Source organism: Varanus komodoensis, unplaced genomic scaffold (genome assembly GCF_004798865.1).
Source record: "Varanus komodoensis strain SLA01 unplaced genomic scaffold, ASM479886v1 scaffold8, whole genome shotgun sequence".
Lineage (NCBI taxonomy): Eukaryota > Metazoa > Chordata > Lepidosauria > Squamata > Varanidae > Varanus > Varanus komodoensis.
The window spans coordinates 27132318-27149304 of record NW_025336481.1 but is presented as its reverse complement, the minus strand read 5'-3'; the positions used below and the strand labels follow the sequence as shown (position 1 = coordinate 27149304).

Genomic DNA, 16987 nt, shown 5'->3' with positions numbered 1-16987 from the left:
AGAGCAGCATCTGGCTAGGAAAGGCTAACAAGCAGCAGATTGTTGCCTTGTTTTGTATAGGCAAATGGTTACTTTATCTTTGCCAAGAGTCGGTTTTGAGTAAATCGATGTAAACAGAAAAAATTGGGGGGAGTGTCAGCCTTAAAAAATGTGGGTTTCTTCCCCATCAGTTCCTTTAAATTCAAGCAAATTGTTTTATTTAGTTTAACCAAATGATTGGCTGGATATGTTTCACACGTCTCTCTTCCCCGGCATTTCATCAAGATCCAATTTAAGTTTTGTCCTGCATCCATGCCGAGAAACTCGGCCTGAACCTAATTTATCGAAGTTGTTCTCTTTCCTGCCGCATGTCAGTGGAATAATTGGCACCCAGCTTAAGGAGATTGTCAAGGACTTTTTCAATGAAAGGGCCTCATTACTAAATTCCCATAACATGTTCTCTGTGCCTCCTGTGGAGACAGCAGGAGGCAGAAAAATGGTTTCTTGTTGCCTTCGGCACAATAGATAATACAAATTTACCAACAAGGAGCACAATCCTGCAATTGGTTATATGTCGAGAGGTCTCATTGACTTCAATAGGATCTGGCCATGGGTAGTAAAGGGGAGGATGTGGCCAAGGTCTTTTAAAAATGTGCTACGAGTCGGTGTTGCGCTTTGATTGTTCGGGCAATTCCCCCCACCCAATCCCCCCCGCCATATTAAATTTGCAATGGGTGTATGGAAATTAAAGTCTCTCCCTGCTGCTCTAGGCAGAATTGTATGTGTTTGAATCCTAAAGGACTAAAGCAATAACCTCCACAAATGATTAACACTCACTCCAGTTTTAGAAACAGTTCCATTCAAGTTCCTTTCTCTGATATTAGATCTGAACAGCTTTAAGGGCTTTAGATATTTCCTCATTTGCTACCCTTTAACTGCAACTCTGGGAGAGAGGCATTATTTTGGTGTTGGGTTTAATGTTGTGTAAGTTGATTTTAAATGCTGTGGCACTGATGAGGACAAATCTCTTGCTATTTGACTGAAATGGGATATCTTTTGATATTTGTTTATACATTTTTAAAAAGAAACTGAGAGGGAAAGAAAAGGAGTGTGCGATAAGGATGGAATTATTTGAGCGACAGCTGCATAGTAATGTGTAAGTCACATGAATGGATGTCTGACATTGATTTACACAAAATATGTGGCTCCCAGTTGTAATAATGTGCCACTTCCAAATAGGCTGTCATGCGTTGTCCATGATGCAGGAGTCCCAGTGTGTGTGCAGCACTTCCATGGCCACAAGGGCCATCCCATCCATCCCACTGTTGAGTCCAGGATAGGCATTCCTTGAGATCTGTGGAACTTTCTGCAGAAGCATATAAGGTCAGACCTCAAGTGCAAGAGCTCCGTATGGTCACGGTAGGCTGCTGTAATGTGCTCTGCATGGGGCTGCCATTGAAGACATTCTGGAAACTTCACCTGGTTCAAATGTCCAGTACCTGGCTATTAACTGGTACATTCATCTTACCAGTCACCCCCAACCTGGCTGCCTGCAGATGCATTTGGACCACAGCTCCCAGAATTCTCATCCAGCAGGGCCATTCACTAGGAATTCTGGGTGTTGCAGTCCAAACATTCCTGGAAGGCATAAGTTTGGGGAAGGCTGATTTAGAGTGACTAAAAGTATTCTGCAACAAAATGTTGCAGCATATCTTCCTCACTGTCCCATTCAGTAGGTTTTTAATAACCTTTTTAAAAAGAAATGCCTTTCGTACTTTTGTAAACCTTGGATGTCCCCAGGGGTGTGTAAATCTCCCTTTTGCTTCTCCATGGTCCTGGGTTGAGTGCTCTCTTTGGGATACTGAACAGCTGAGTTCACCACTTTACCATCTTCCCTGCTTAATGGTTTGCTGCCATGCCCAATTCAGCATACACACTTGGACGTTTTGGGTGTTATACAGTGTAGGGTAGTGAGGATCATTTAAAACTCAGGCCTGGGGGGAAAAATTGCCCTCCTGAGTCCCCAGCTGGCCTTTCCTTTGTGTTGTTCCCCCTCAGTTCTCAAGACTGACATGCCACTCTTAAGACTGACTTACTGGCAGAAAGAGAAAGCTTGGGCACAGCACATGCTGTTTCTTTGCTTCTTAAGAATAATTTTGCCCCACCCTCTTTTACCATTGGCCCCACCCCCTTTGCCATTAGCTCCACCCACTACCAAAATGCAGGTCTAGAGAGCTTCTTTTAAACTGAATTCAGCCCCCAGTATGAAAAAAGTTTTTTCATGCTTGCCATCCAGCTACCTCATCCTGTATGAAACTGTCTGCATGCTGAGTGTCGGCTGGTACTCCTTGCTTTTCAGTTATAGTACATTAGTACTATATGATAGTATAGTGACATTTTTATTTCAGGATTGGTCTACATTTTATCTATTTGTTTATTATATCTGTGTACATCCCGATGGTGTTGTGCCCCTTGTCATAATAATATTTTGTGAATGTCATTGCTGTGATGATGTTTTAGGTTGTCACTTGCATTTTATATTTCTGTGAACTATTTTGGACATTTAAAAATGGATAAGAATATCTGCAAATCAATTGAAAAACCTATGTCACAGAGACCTTAAAAAGTCTGTGCACTGAAGAAAATCCCGTTGATTTCAGTAAGCTTATAGTGTCTCAGTTACTTGTCATCAACTGTGCAATCCTATGCACCCTTACTGGAAGAAAGCACTCCCTGAACTTAATGGAACTGATTCCTGTGTCACTTGCTGAAAGATGAAGGGACAAAGTAAACTACCCAGTGGTTTCCAGCTGTGGATCTACAGATCATTACTAAATATTGTGATGTTGTTTTGAAATGATGGGAATTATAGTCCACCTACCTTTGTTCAGACATTGAGAAAGAGATCATGGAAATTATTTCAGTGTTTCCGAAATACTCATGTCTGAAGGGGTTGTTAGGTACGGCTGATGCATAACTATTCCTTTTTATATTTGGTAAGTGTTCTGGCATCAGATTCCCATAATAAGGTCTGCTGAAATAACTGGAAATGCTACCATTTTTATCCAGTCTTGGGGCTGATGTGGTCATCACATAAACACTAGCTTTTGCTTATAGGAACTATAATGTGTGACGAATTCATGCTCCTATAAACTGAGTGGGCCTCCACCAGGGAGCCATATAGGGCATGCCCACCACATAAAGCATGCCTTCGACCTCAGATGCCAGTGCAATGGCATCCTTTAAAGGGGGCATTCAGACAACTCTTCTGAAGCCACCACTAGGTGATTTCTTTTGGCATGGCGACAGGTTGCTTGAACATTCTGATGCATTGTAAGCACATGGTAGGAAAAAGAGTTAACACATCTGGACCTGGAATATCAGTCCACGTATGAAACCTGATCTGAGCCAGGAGGCTGTGAGATATGACTTCAGCATGTGTCTGTAATGTATCAGATAATCCAGATAGCTGGTTTCCACACCAAAAGGCTGGACCATGATATCTTTAACATATCAGCCACAATGTCAGTTTGGTCAAATGAATGCATCCTTTTAATGTCTTAGAATCTTGGCTTCAAACACTTAAAGACAATACAGATGGGGAAAGAGACTCTCTTTTTCTATTGAGGGCTGCGTATCCAACTGGAATAATTTGCTGGGGACTGCATGGGCAGCAATAGGCAAGCGCCAGATGCGCAAGCAGATGGGGCTACCACTTTTCTCTCTCTCCTCTCTGAAGCCTCCTTTTCTCAACCTCTTACTCTCCATCCAGAATTTTTCTAAAGGAAGGATGGCTTTATTTCTTCAGAGGTCTCAACTGATCCCTTGCAGGAGGCTTTTGCAATTAGGCTGAGGGCCACATGAACACCGAGGGCTGCCCATTCCTGAATCAGGACCAAAGAAGCTGCCTTGTGCAGAGTTAGAGTCTAACTATTAGACTGATAGATCAGCTGATCTGCTATTCACCTATTCAGTCTCACAGGCGACTGTAAGGATTTTCACCAAAAGTCCTTCCCAGCAATGCTACAAGAACCTTCAAAGGGCCCTGGCTGGTATGGTTGGCGCCAGCACTAGTCAACAGCAGAATGCTCCTGAGATGGATCATTCTCAGTGTTGTCCTAGTATTCAGCAGAGGCAGTGGGCTAGATGGAAAAGGCAACCACTGTTGGGAATGGGAAGGTTTGGATGCATGGAATTTGGACCCCAGATTGAGCCCAGGTCTGACTCAAGTCATTTTGCTGTTGGAGGCAAAGGGCAAGATGGCGCTCCCTCCCATTCCATCTTTCTTCAGCACTGGCAATGGGACAGCATCTCTCAATACTTGAAGGAGGTTGATTAGTGGAATGGGTGCCCGGCCAGTAGCTCTCCCCTACAACACCTTGCTGCCCCCTCCCGGCATCTGCCCCTGGAAGCGACTGCCTCGTTCTGTCTAATGGAAGGGCTTGCTGTGTTGAGGCCCCAGATCTGCTTTCTAGACCTTGAGTGGTGTAAATAGAAAGGTTCCCTCTCTCCCCTTGGCTTGCCATGCGGAGGGAGATTTTCACAGGGAACGAAAAGAGCTAGTGGAACTAAAAGGCCCTCCCCATATGTTGCATCAGTCCCCCACACATTGTGGAGCAAGACTCAGGGTGGCTATGGGGCAATCCACTGGGCTTGATACTCTGCTTTGCCTTCTGCTTTGTCTGGATCACCACTCTGTCAATTTTTTGGAACTCCCCTTTTGATACAAAATATGCCATTTTTTAGATGTAGGTGTATGTGAGAAAAAGTAAAAGTGAGTGAGTGAAGGAGAGATTGAGAGAGAGAAAGGATTCTGGGACAAATTTGGGTCAATTTGTTTTGTTACGTTTTAATTCACATTTTTTATTGCAAAGTATATGTAACTGAAGAGAAGCTACATATTTGGGATGATCTAGGGTGGGTGGGGAGAAATTAATGGGAAGCTTCATTTTCTTTGGTATTATTTGAATAAGAAAATAATTGTCTGTGAAATTTAAATAGGTCTCCTTTCTAAATTTGAATATATAGATACAAACTATGCAAATTTTATGCAGATTTGTTTCCTGTGGGCCTGAACCTTGAGTCCTTTATGTGCCTAGCAATGGACCCGCCCAGGAAAAAAAAAAAAACCCATGGTCTCTCCCTACAATCCTCCCAGTTTTACCAACACAAATAAATTTCTTCATTAAAAAGGTTTATTGTAAGCATGTTCAACAGATTTCAGCATAACTTGGATTAAAATGAGTGCATTTCCTTCATTCTTGCTTGTTAACTGGACAGAGTTTTACATTCAAGGATCCACACAGGCATGGCTGTCTTCTAGATGTTCTTGCTGTAATACAAAGTTACGTTGTTTTTCTATGCCTTTAAAATAGTAGATGTAGCAATAGTTAGGTCTGCTGCACAGGTATGCAAATTATTGGCTTTTATGTGAAAGGATATTGCATGTGGAAAATACTCGGCTCTGGCTGCAGGTTTTGGTTGCTTGCTACTAAATTCATTGCTCTTAAATGCCCACTTCTTAAAAGAAGTAAAAGAGGCCTTGTCCATATCTGTTTTGCAGATCTTGCTATCTTGGTTGAGATGCAGAGATGTACAGCAGATCTGCTTCCACTCAGCTTGACTGTTTTCTTAAGCAGTGCATGGATTTCTGCTAAATGTACCTTCACTTGCATGCGACTGTGGTAAAGAGGTTGGGACTTATTTACTTTCGGCCTTTGGATTTAAGAAGCAATTGAAGATAAACAGAAGCAGGGAGATTTACCTTGTCTGTTTGGCAAGGTCCTTTGCTTGGAATGGATCACTGCTAGTTCTAGTGCTCTAGGGAGTATGGATGGCTCTGACTCCTTCAATCCACAGGTCTGTTTATTTTGCTGTGGGTCCCCTTTTCCGGAGCTGGTGAGCTCCAACATGCCACTGAAAGAAGTCCTCACCTCCTTTTGGCTCACGCAGCAAAGCCAATGCTGCAGTACTTGTTACCCTTGGCCAATGTGTGAATCAGCCATGAAGCCAGAAGCCTTTCCAGTCTTTCAACTGATTTTTTTGCTGAATGCCAAAGTTTCAGTGATGAGTATAACAGAGTAAAATGCACCTGCAGAAAATGTTCTGTTCCCATTTCATTATAGTACTTGAAGCAGGGGCACTGAACCTCAGGCCCATGAGCCAAACCCATCCCATCTGGGGTACCAGCCCAGCCTCTGTGTGTTCTTCAGATGACATCTTCTCCTCCCTCTGTCCCCATCCCCCTTTCCCCAACTCCTGATCAGTTGCTGATGTACCTTTCTGTAAGGCTGGAATGCCACTCCTACAAATTATTAATAAGCACTTTGGGGGAAAATATACTGTTGTTTTTGATGAATTTGGCCACACCCATGACTGGAATGCCATCTCTGAGAAATGTAATTGGGCTGAAAGAGGTTCAGCACCCCAAAGTCAATGCGCAAATTATACTTCTGGTATAGCTCCCTGCTAGGTTCTCTCCAACCCTATCCAGGTGGAATGGCCTTATGGCATTTCTAAGAAGTGTTCGTATTTGTTGGATAAACAGAAGGAAGAATTCCACAGATCGGGCAAAGCTTTTTGGGGTCAAGGTTTACCCAGCTGACTGTCCTCATCTGGCACACATTTCAACAGGACATCCTTGGTCAATGTAGGAGATTGTGAAAGGAACTGAAGAAGAAGTGATCTTCTAAATATTCTAACTCTTGTCTTCTCTAATGTAGGTCTGGTTCCAAAATCGAAGAGCAAAGTGGAGAAAGAGAGAGAGATATGGGCAAATCCAACAAGCAAAAAGTCATTTTGCTGCCACCTATGACATATCTGTTCTACCAAGGACTGATAGCTACCCACAGGTATTGGGGTATTTAAATATACTGCACACAAAGGGATAAATGCAAAAATCCTTTAGCAGGTATCATAGGTTCTCTGTCCTCCTGCTTTTTGTAATAAACTCACCTTTCTCTTGTTGTCTGCACCCAAGCTGAAGCCAAATGGTCATATCACGCACTTGTGGGGAAGTCTCTCACATTCACTGAAGTGAGTAAAGGATCAGTGTAGAGTCTCTAATTTAAAGGACCTCTAACCTGCCCAGTCTGAGAAGAAAAACAGTTTTGAATGCATTAATATGAAGACCAAATCCCCTGTATTTTCCATGAGTGCACTGGGTTTTCTTTTTTCTTTTAATAGATGTAAGACATTTGAGGGTCAGGATGATTGCATCCTAGTTTGTAGGTTTGATTAAATATAATATATGTTAGGTTAGTTTAAATGAACTGTCTAGATGACTGACTAGCCATCAAAATCTTCAAAGCCAAACCAGTTGATAAATGACTTACTCTATTGGTTAAAATATTGTACATTTTTGCTCTTTAGATTCAGTGTATTTGTTAACTTTTAGAAGAAATCTAACCTTGTATAGAAAGATAAGACAGTATTTTGAGGACACACTTTTTGTCGTTCTGCACCCAGCTTGAATAAGAATTCTATAAAAACAGTAATTACAGCCAACCATCTGTTTTCTTTTTATTCCATTGTGTGCCCAACCATTAATTGTATAATTTATTTTTCCTAGAACACATTTTGGATGTTTCTTTGGTCCATAAATGTCAGAAAGCACTGTAATCAAAGCAGCTGAAATGTTTACAAAGATAAATAATTAGCTGTTCAAATGTTGTGTGAAAAGTGTTTGGGACAATCACTTTCAACTCTTTCCAAAGTCACAGAGTTGGGCTCCTAGTAAAATGTCAGGCTTTTTTTGTCTGGCAGATCAACCATTCACCCCGCACTACCTTTCTGGACAATTTGGCAGTTTCTTCTAAGCACTTTAGAAGCATTATCTGCCTTCATGCTAAAGCAGATTTTTTTTTTTGCTAGTTTTATGCTATTGTAAAAAATAATGTGAGCTGCTTAAATATCTCTGCTAGTCTGGAAGTAGAAAATATAAGTGATGTACTTCCAAACAATAGTGGAGTAACACAACTGCCCATGATTGAGTGATACCTGTGATTTCAAAGACATTCTCTTCTCGACATGGACATTTAGGTGACTGATTTTGTGCTATCCCAAGGTGCACCCACCTTATCCTTTACTACCGAATGTGCAGAGGGGTAGTGGTTGACTCAGTGGAATGCCTGCATGCATTAGTGTTAGGGCTCTTTCATGCAATTAAGATCTTTGCTATATATACACAAAAGGTGAACAAGCAGATAGCAGGAGATGAGTGCGAACGTGCCCCTTCCTGCTCCATGCACTTAGAGAGTGTGCGTGCCTATTGTGTATGCTGCAGATTACAATGTGAGTCGATCTTCAGAAGCTAACTGCAGACAATGCAGCAGATTGCCAGAACAGGGTAATTCAGGTCACCTTCAAGCTTCACTAATTCGTTTTTGGTTTCATTATACTCTGGCAGTGCATGGAATCACTTACCAGGTGCATGGGGAGAGTTTGTATTGCAGGCACGATGTGGAAAAGGTAAATTGGCTGCTTGAGGTGACTGGAGTTAGATAGTCCTCAAGACTACTCACAGAGCCCCTGGCAGAGTTACTTTGCAGGAGTGGCTTTGTGTTCATCAAGTCCTTCTATTATTTATAAAAACCATTCTACCTGGATGGGTGTTGATGTTATTTAGTACATTTCTGTGTTGCTCAATGGCAGAAGCTCTCTGGGCAGCTTATTCTATTCAAGCTTATTTATTTTTTAATTATAAAAACATAGAAACAGAACGAGTCAGAAAGGGGCCTCCCGGGCCATCTAATCTGACCCCTGGCTCCAGCTGGCTCCACTCACAACATGCCCACCATGTGCATGTCCAGCATATCTTTGAACACCCTCACCAATGTGGCCTCAACGACCTCTCGCGGAAGCCCATTCTATACCCTCGGGGTCCTAATTGTCAGGAAGTGCTTCCTGGCACCTAAATGGAACCTTGGTTCCCTGAGCTTTGCTCACATACCTGTATGTCACCAACATAACATGTTGGCGATTATACCCCATCTTTTTCCCTCTTGCAAGAAATCCGAGGCAGCTTAGGAAACAATCCGGTGGGCTGTGAGGCAGAAGCACATAACCCTCAAAACTCAGCAGCTTCCACACAGCCAGTGCATGGAGCGACATGTGGTGGCAGTCATCTCCATTGGCACCCCCCCCCCATATTTAATCTAAATGTCCACTTTTGGCACTGAGGGAAGGAAGCTGGGATGCGGATAAGGGTGAGCATGAGGCAACAGACTCAGCCTCCTCCTCTCTGCACCCATCACACCAGTTTTTCTCTTCTCCAAGGCCCAGTTGGAGAGTCAGCTGATGTCACTCTTCTCATGGTGGTTGCAAAGAGCAAGGCAGAAGCTTGGTTTTGATGTCTCAGCTGTGGGGCTCTGAGGGCTGGGTGTCCAAAATCCCATGGGGCTCCAAAACGTGCTTTGCCCCTCTCAGTCAAATGTCAAAATATGAGCCGATGGAAGGATCAGCTAGTTACTTTCCTAATTAGTGCATAAAGTATGTTGTCTTTACAAATTACACTGGTAGATGGTAAATGAAGCAAAAGAATTCGCAGTCAGTGCTGTAGTCCTGTCAAGCATTTTGACTTGGGATAGGCAGTGTGTCCCTTGGCAACTCTCCTGAAATTTTCCGAGGTGCCCTACCTCTCCCACAGTTTTATTTTGTTTAAATCGGGGTATTTTCTTCCCAGCTGTTGGGATTAATCTGAAATAGGTTTCCATTGATGCTAAAATCCATGAGGTCAAAAGATTTGGTTAGTGTGCCTCAACACTAAACATCTCCTTTGGACCTCCACCCTTGCTTTGCATCCAGCCTTTTGTCCTTTGCCTTGTACCTCATAGCAACCATTTTATGGTGGTGCCCAGGACAGTTTTCTCAACTTCCAAATGTGTCTACATTCCCAAAACAAACCAAAACAAACAAACAAAAAACAGGGGGTCTAAAGCCCCTATTTAAATGCATATTATTTTCGAGAACATGCTCTTTAAATTGGGGATACCTTTTATTATCTTATCGATCACATTTTTATCCCATCTTTCCTCTAAACAGCTAAGGGTATATAGACAGATGGAGAGCCCTGTGGTGGCCCAGAAAACAATTTGGCAGAGAAAAAAAGAATGGAATCAGGTTTCCTTTAGGGAATGGCTGAGAGAATCTTGGCTTGGGCTTGAGATGTACTAAAGGAGATACCACATCTAGGTGGGCAGTGCTGATGGGAATCAAAATTTGAAAGAAGGAGCTGTGTTCTGGAGGTGTGTGTTTGACAAGTGATTGTATTACTGGCAGTTGTGCAGTAGATGCAGGTGAATCTGTCAATTTCATCCATGTTTGATTTTTTTAAAATCTCAAACTCTTTCAGGGCTCTTTATGAAAATATATGCAAATATTGGTGAATGTTTTTCAGACAAGCAACCAAGCAAAATTATCACTAGTCTCCCCTGGCCAAATTCAGTAGAGAAGGCCATGTTGTCTATCTCTCTTCCATGCAGCTTTAAAAGGAGAAGCCTGCAAGGGAAGAGAAGTCTCATCCCTAACTCAGCACCGAAAAGGTGGCTGAATTCACAGGGATCTAAGGACAGATTTTTGAGAGAGAAATATTAACCACTGTCTGCATGGACAGATGAATCTGTCAGTTTCTGTTTTTTTCCTCATTCAAATCTCATTTATTTCCCATTCTTTTCATGAAGCAATTAGCACATTTTGGTAAGTTCTTATCAAAACGTGGACAGTTAAATTCCCGCCCAGTACTTTTCTATCCTACACTAGCCTCCTGCTAACACACTCAAGAAGATTTTCTTTGTATAACCTGTGCCTGCAAAGCAAATTGCTTATTGTTACTTATCATAACAAACCCTCACATTTATTTATTTTAAGGAGTATTTATTTCCTGAAACCTTCCATCCCAAACAAGACTTTCAGACTAGCTAACAAATTATACAAAAAGAAGAGAAGGAAACACACACACCAGTGTTTAAACAACAAGGCAATTTAGAACTATCCAAACAAACAGGGGCATAAAATTTTCCTGCTCAGTCAAAAGGAACCCAAAATGTCCTTGAAAATGAATTGGGCATGTGGCTTCGGGCGTAAGGCATGAAAAGGACTAAGGGTGCAAAGCATCGAGTTGTCCAGTTGGTAGATCATATGAAGCCTTTGAACTGTCTAGGGCTGACATATATACACTGGAAGTCTGGGTTTCTTCCCTTTCCTGGTCAAACACATCATATTTCATGGTACCTGCCTCATGTTGGCACTTCTGCCATGAATTAATTGTCTTTGAAATTAGGAACATAACAACCTGTTCTATCTTGAGCTAATCTGATGGTCCAGCTACCCAGTCTTGTTGACACTGACCAGCAACAGCTCTCTAGGGTTTCGGGCAAGACTATTTCCTAGCCCTACCTGGAGATGCCCTGGGTCACCTCTCACCATTAATGTAAAGAAGACTTCTGCTGGTCAGAGCTCAGTATTAAAAATCTGAATGTTAAAAATCTATGCAGATGGCCACAGGTTTAAACCCTGAATGTTTCACTTGAAAAGACCAGGCAGGGTGTGACATTCAAGAGCTACTTCCAAGCAAAGTAGACCTTGGGACTAGATGGACAAATCATTTAGTCAGGTAGAGCTCAACAGAAGCTCTCTGAATGTTATCTCCATTTAAGGATCTTCACAGATTTTCCAACAGGAGCGGCCAATTTGTAGCTTTCCAAATAGTTACTTATCATCAGCCCTAGCTATTGGCTGTGTTGTCCAGGGCTGATAGGATTTGTAGGCCAAAGCATCTAGAAGGCCACATGTTGTTGTGCCTGCAGAACAGAGGCATTCCAATCTTCGCCAGACCATAGTTTGTCATGGTATGAGAAAAAGAGAAGATAATCTACCACTGGTGTTCTTTGCTTTCTTCTCTTACCTCACAAAGCTCTTTGCTCCATTCCTAGTTACTTGCTCTTCTTGCAGTTCATCTGTCTTTCTGTTTCTTGCCAGGACTTTTCTTCTGCTGCTGTTAACCATTTCAGAGTGGAAATGGCTGCTTTAAATCTGCAGTGGCAGAAGCAAGACTGTCTTGTGGTACCATAAAGACTACAAATTTATTATCTCATAACTTTTGCGGATTCTAATGGACATTTATACCATAATAAATCTATTGTTCATTGTGGTATTGGTGATGTTTCCTTTTTTGTTTTGGGGCTTCCATTTCCCCTGTTGTTAATGTATTTTACCAAAGACATATCTAAAATTCTGATGCTGCAGGCAGAAACTTTTAGATGGCAATTTTCTAACTTCTCTGCTCTCTCTTGAACATGATTATTATGGGGATTGTTTTCAGTGTATGCCCAAAGGCATAAAGTAGCCTTCCCCAATCTGGTTTATTCCAGATGTTTTGGATGATTTTACTGCATAACATCTGGAGGGCACCAAGTTGAGGAAGCTATCTCCTCAATGGTTTTTAAAAAATTAAAACAGAATCTGAACATTTCAAATGCCTATCTCCATTTTCTGAGTATTGCCACTGTTTGCCAAAATCTGAAGAGATATTTGGGGAAGGGAGGGATCTAAACTGTTACACACACTTCTGACTTAGATTTCAAAATGTTTTTATATCCATTGTCTTCTCTACTGAAAATATAGTTTTGTGAAACTGTAATTCTGAATCCTAAACTGTGGTTGTCCATGTCACGTTGGTTTACATGTCCATAGAATCCTGTTCAGTCATGTTCAAACTGCCCCAGAAGGTGATACACAAAATTCTGGATAGGGGTGTTATTCAGATGCAGAATCATAGAATTGGAATGGGCCTCAAAGGTGATCAGGTCCAAATGTCTGCACACTCCATAAAATCATGGTTACCACATTCCAGATAAGGCCATCCAGCCTCTTCTTCAAAACCTCTTCCAAAAGAGGGTCCTCCAGTTTCCAAAAGAGTCAGTCACCCTTCCAAACAGCTTTGTACCATTGGGAATTTCTTCCTAGTATTCTATGTAGTTCCTATAAATCTTCAGCATTTTTTGTAGCAGGAGGAGGGTTGTCGTGTTGTCTGAACCCAGCAAAGATAACCTACAGTTCACAATCCAACAATAAACTATAGGTTTTCTTCATGAATTGTTTGTGTTTCGCAAGCCATGGATTGCTAGTGCAGTTGGGTTCAGATAGCACAACTGCTGACGTGTCAACAACAAGCCATGCTTCAGCAAGCCTAGAGTATGGGTTGTGTTGTCTGAACTCAGATGCTGTCCTTATCTTTCACTCACTTGCAAAGCTGCTCGCCAAACTTTGTAAAACCGAGCAAAGAATATAGGAACAAGACAGAATTTCATTTAAAAAAAGATGAAGAAAATGGAATCGCTGGCTTTGTCTCACGAGGAAGTGGTGAATGCAGTCAGGTAGGTTATGCATACTGGAGGAACTCTCTTCAGTCAGTGGCAACTTTCCCAAGAGTGTGAAAGCTTGAGGGTACACCATCCTGTTTTGCAAGTCAAGGGTGTAAGGAAAAGCATAAACATGCACATGCTATTAGTTAAACCCTTGCATCTTAATTTCACATTGGGGTTCTTTATGACCTGTATGCTCATGGGGAACTTCCATTAGCAATCATCGGAGTTAAACACTCAAATCAAATACTCCATATGGTATATATTATCTACCACATGGCATTTGACTAAAATATGTTTTTGTTCTGCATGAAGCTGACAAATAACCACAAAGGCTTCCAGTCCTTCCTAGAGCCAACAATTCTGAATTGGTGACCACAGCTCTTTTGTCTCGGCATGGACATGCAGTTTATAATATACCCCTCTAGAAATACTTATCTAGCATAACACTTAACTCAGTAAGACTCAGGGACCATGCTGATTAGTATAGTTGCAATTAGAAATCCAAGTATTGGCTGTTTCACATGGTCTGTTGTGTTTGGATCATTAATCCTTGTTGCCTTCCTGTTCGGTAGGTGTTTTCCAAGTGACTCATCAAGCTAAGACTTATCTAGAGCCGGGCAAAAATAACCTCTTGAAATTCATTATCCAATTACAAAGTTGGGAACAAGGCACTTTGCTGTATTCTCTGGTGGGATGGGGACAAAGTTGGCCAAAATAGAATTTTCTCTGAAAAATTGCAGTTCATTTAATGCTGAGGAAAATGATGTGGTTAGTTTGTTATACAGAAGGATGATGCAAGCAATGGAGTAGCAAAGGAGGGCTAGCAGGTGTCTGGCCAAGCCTGTTGCTTCATCTAACAATCTTAACTGATATTGGCAGCTTTTGTACATAGTGCTAAACCACAATTTGGCATTGCATCATGAGTCTCTGAGAGCCAGAGCAAAGCCATGGGCTCTCCCTTCTCCTCCCTGCTCCTCATGAACAGGAAGAGAAATAAGCTATGATTCACTTGCACTGTGTCTGATTCCACCTTGTTGTTATATACAGATCAAAGTGTAAAACAATTAAAAACAAACTCAATTGCTAAGCAAGTGGCTTGTTTACTAAACGTAAAAACACGATTCCTGGTTCATGCATAGAAGCAAACTATGAACAGCAGAAAGTGGAACTGAACTCAGCGTGGGACCTCCTCCAGGTGCATGTGAGGAGAGGATGAGGAAGTGTGTATGATAACCTGCCTTAGCGTTATGTATGAGCTGGCTCAGTGAGTTCTGACCCTGGACTTTGGGACCCCATCCATGGGTTCAGTGCAATGTACTCTTGAGTGTATCTGTGCTTGCATGTCTGCATATGTGTGTGTCTTTCCAAATATTCTCTCAGGAAGACAAAACTGTTAGGAGGAGTGGGGTGCTCTGCATCCCTATCATCCCCATCTCTTCCAAATGCAGATAGTACCATGAGATGAGGGAAGTTCCTTAGGTTGGCAGTAGGGGAGGCAAGGGTTACATTCATTAGCATCTCCTTGCATGCTAATGATGCTCAGTGTCCTCTAGATGTGTTGGATTACCACTCCTATCATCCATTGACCATGCTGGCTGGGGATGATGGGCATGGTAGTCCAGCCCATCTGAAGAGTGCCAGTTGTGGAAGGTTCAGTTAGAGTACAATTGAAAAATCATTGTGCATAATGGAGAAAAAAAATCTTGTCTATGGATGTAATCTAATCATGATCAGCCTGATTGACTGTGAATGTTATGGAGCAATTTGATAAAGTTTTGGATTGCAGGCATTTGATAAACTTGGTATGGGAGATGGCTTCTTAACATCAAAAGATGAGGGACTTGGGTGACCTGCTCATGGACCAAGCCACCAATATTTTATAGCTGAAACTACACCCTTGTGTGTGAGGGGGTTGGGCTGGACATATTTTCCACCAGTCTTGCAGTGTCTGTAAGTCCTAGATTTGAAGATAATAGTGGGCCCAACAACATAAAAATTGGTAGGGAGAAGGTAATGATAACTTTCTTGGCTTCAGCTATCAAAGGCATGCACAGTAAACGGGGGGGGGGGGGGAGAAATCACAAGAGAGACCTGCAATAAAATGTAGTACATAGTGCTGCTGTTACAACAACTCCACTAACTTTCCCTCACCATCATTTTCTGTTCCCCCTCTAAAAACTGCAAGTCAGCATTGAATGACCACAAAGCATGCTGAATCTTCTCTGAACAGTTTTAGGATCCCCCACCATTTGAGTTTTCTCTTCAGAGGGATGGGGGATCATCAGATTCTTTGGACCAGAAAGAACTCTGAGGACCAGAGTTCTTCATTTTGAGAAAAATCTTTTATTTAGTTACAGATGAATTGGCTTAGCAAAGCCCTTGTTTCTCAAGTAATCTAAAATTGATAAATCCTGGTATTGTGATATAGGCACTTTGAGGATAAAACTGTCCATCCTCATAATTTTCTTAATGCTGATATTATAAAAGATCCTGGTGAGATGTACAAATGCTCTATCTTCAGTTTCTGGGACCAGTTCCAGCTTTCATGGCCGGGGATGCAGACAATTCACCTGCCCTCTCTCAACCAACCACATGTCCTTTTGTCCCTTTCTCATCATGGCTGATTTGAATCGATCAAGGAAACTTGATTGGGTGGGTCCAGAGAGAAGTAGACATGTGATTGCATGAGGGAGTGGTGCTTGCTGCTATTAAAGAGGTGGTTTGCACTAAAAAGCATTCAGTAGATCCCGGGATTTATGACGAGGATCACCCAGTGACTATTCACCCCCTCTTCTGAGCAAGGTGCTTGAGATACTGGTGGTGAGCAAGCTGCAATTCTTGGAGGATATTGGTTATTTAGACAGAAGCTACCTTGGTTGCCCTGATGGATAACATTTACTGGGTGAAGGATGGGGGGGGCGGGGTTGAGTGCACTCCTGTTGCTTCTACTTGATCAACTAGTGGTTTTGATGCCATTGAGCTTGGTATCCTCCTGGTTCTGTGGATTATGTGCCCTGTTTTACAATGCTTCCATTCATGTTTGGAAAGTACATCCAGAGAGTGGAAGGTGACTGTACCTCAGATCCCTGGTGACTTTGCTGTAGGGAACTTCAAGTACCATTTTGTCTTTAATGGTATTTAAAGTGACTATGAAGCCACGGAGTCTGGTCATGAGCAGTTTTAGGATGAAGCATCACCAGCATGCTGATTAGCTCATTCAGCTCTATTTTGCCATTGCACCTGAATCAGGAGAAGTTTTGCATGTTCTGATCTAGGCCACAGCAGTGCCCTGGATGAGTTTCAGCTATTGGGCAGTATAGACATGGGGGGTGGGGGGGGGAAGGATGATAATAAGGGGCAATAATCTGGAACTGAGACCTGATAACATGGTGGCACTGTGTGTAAGTGTTACCTGGATCTGGAAATTATGAAGTTGGGGTTGTGTTCCCCCTGAAAGAAGGGGTATGCAGCTTGGGAGTAATCCTAGAGTCATTAGTCATGAGGAGCCAAAGTGACTTCTCCTGCATGAAGGACCCTTTACCAACTTCATCTGGTATGTCAATTGTACCTACTGCTGGACCAGGAATAGCTTAACCAGTATAATCCATGCATGGTAACCTCAAGACTGGACTACTGTAATTCTG

At 42.2% G+C, this 16987-nt stretch overlaps 1 protein-coding gene across 1 annotated transcript in view; it reads left to right on the top strand.

Moving 5' to 3' along the window:
* The window catches only part of ALX1 (ALX homeobox 1), a 36962-nt gene that overhangs the window by 10933 nt on the left and 9042 nt on the right, over nucleotides 1–16987 (top strand). Inside the window, exon 3 of the mRNA XM_044455671.1 lies at nucleotides 6702–6830. Coding sequence (XP_044311606.1) covers nucleotides 6702–6830 — 129 coding nt within the window. The remainder of the gene's footprint in view (nucleotides 1–6701; nucleotides 6831–16987) is intronic.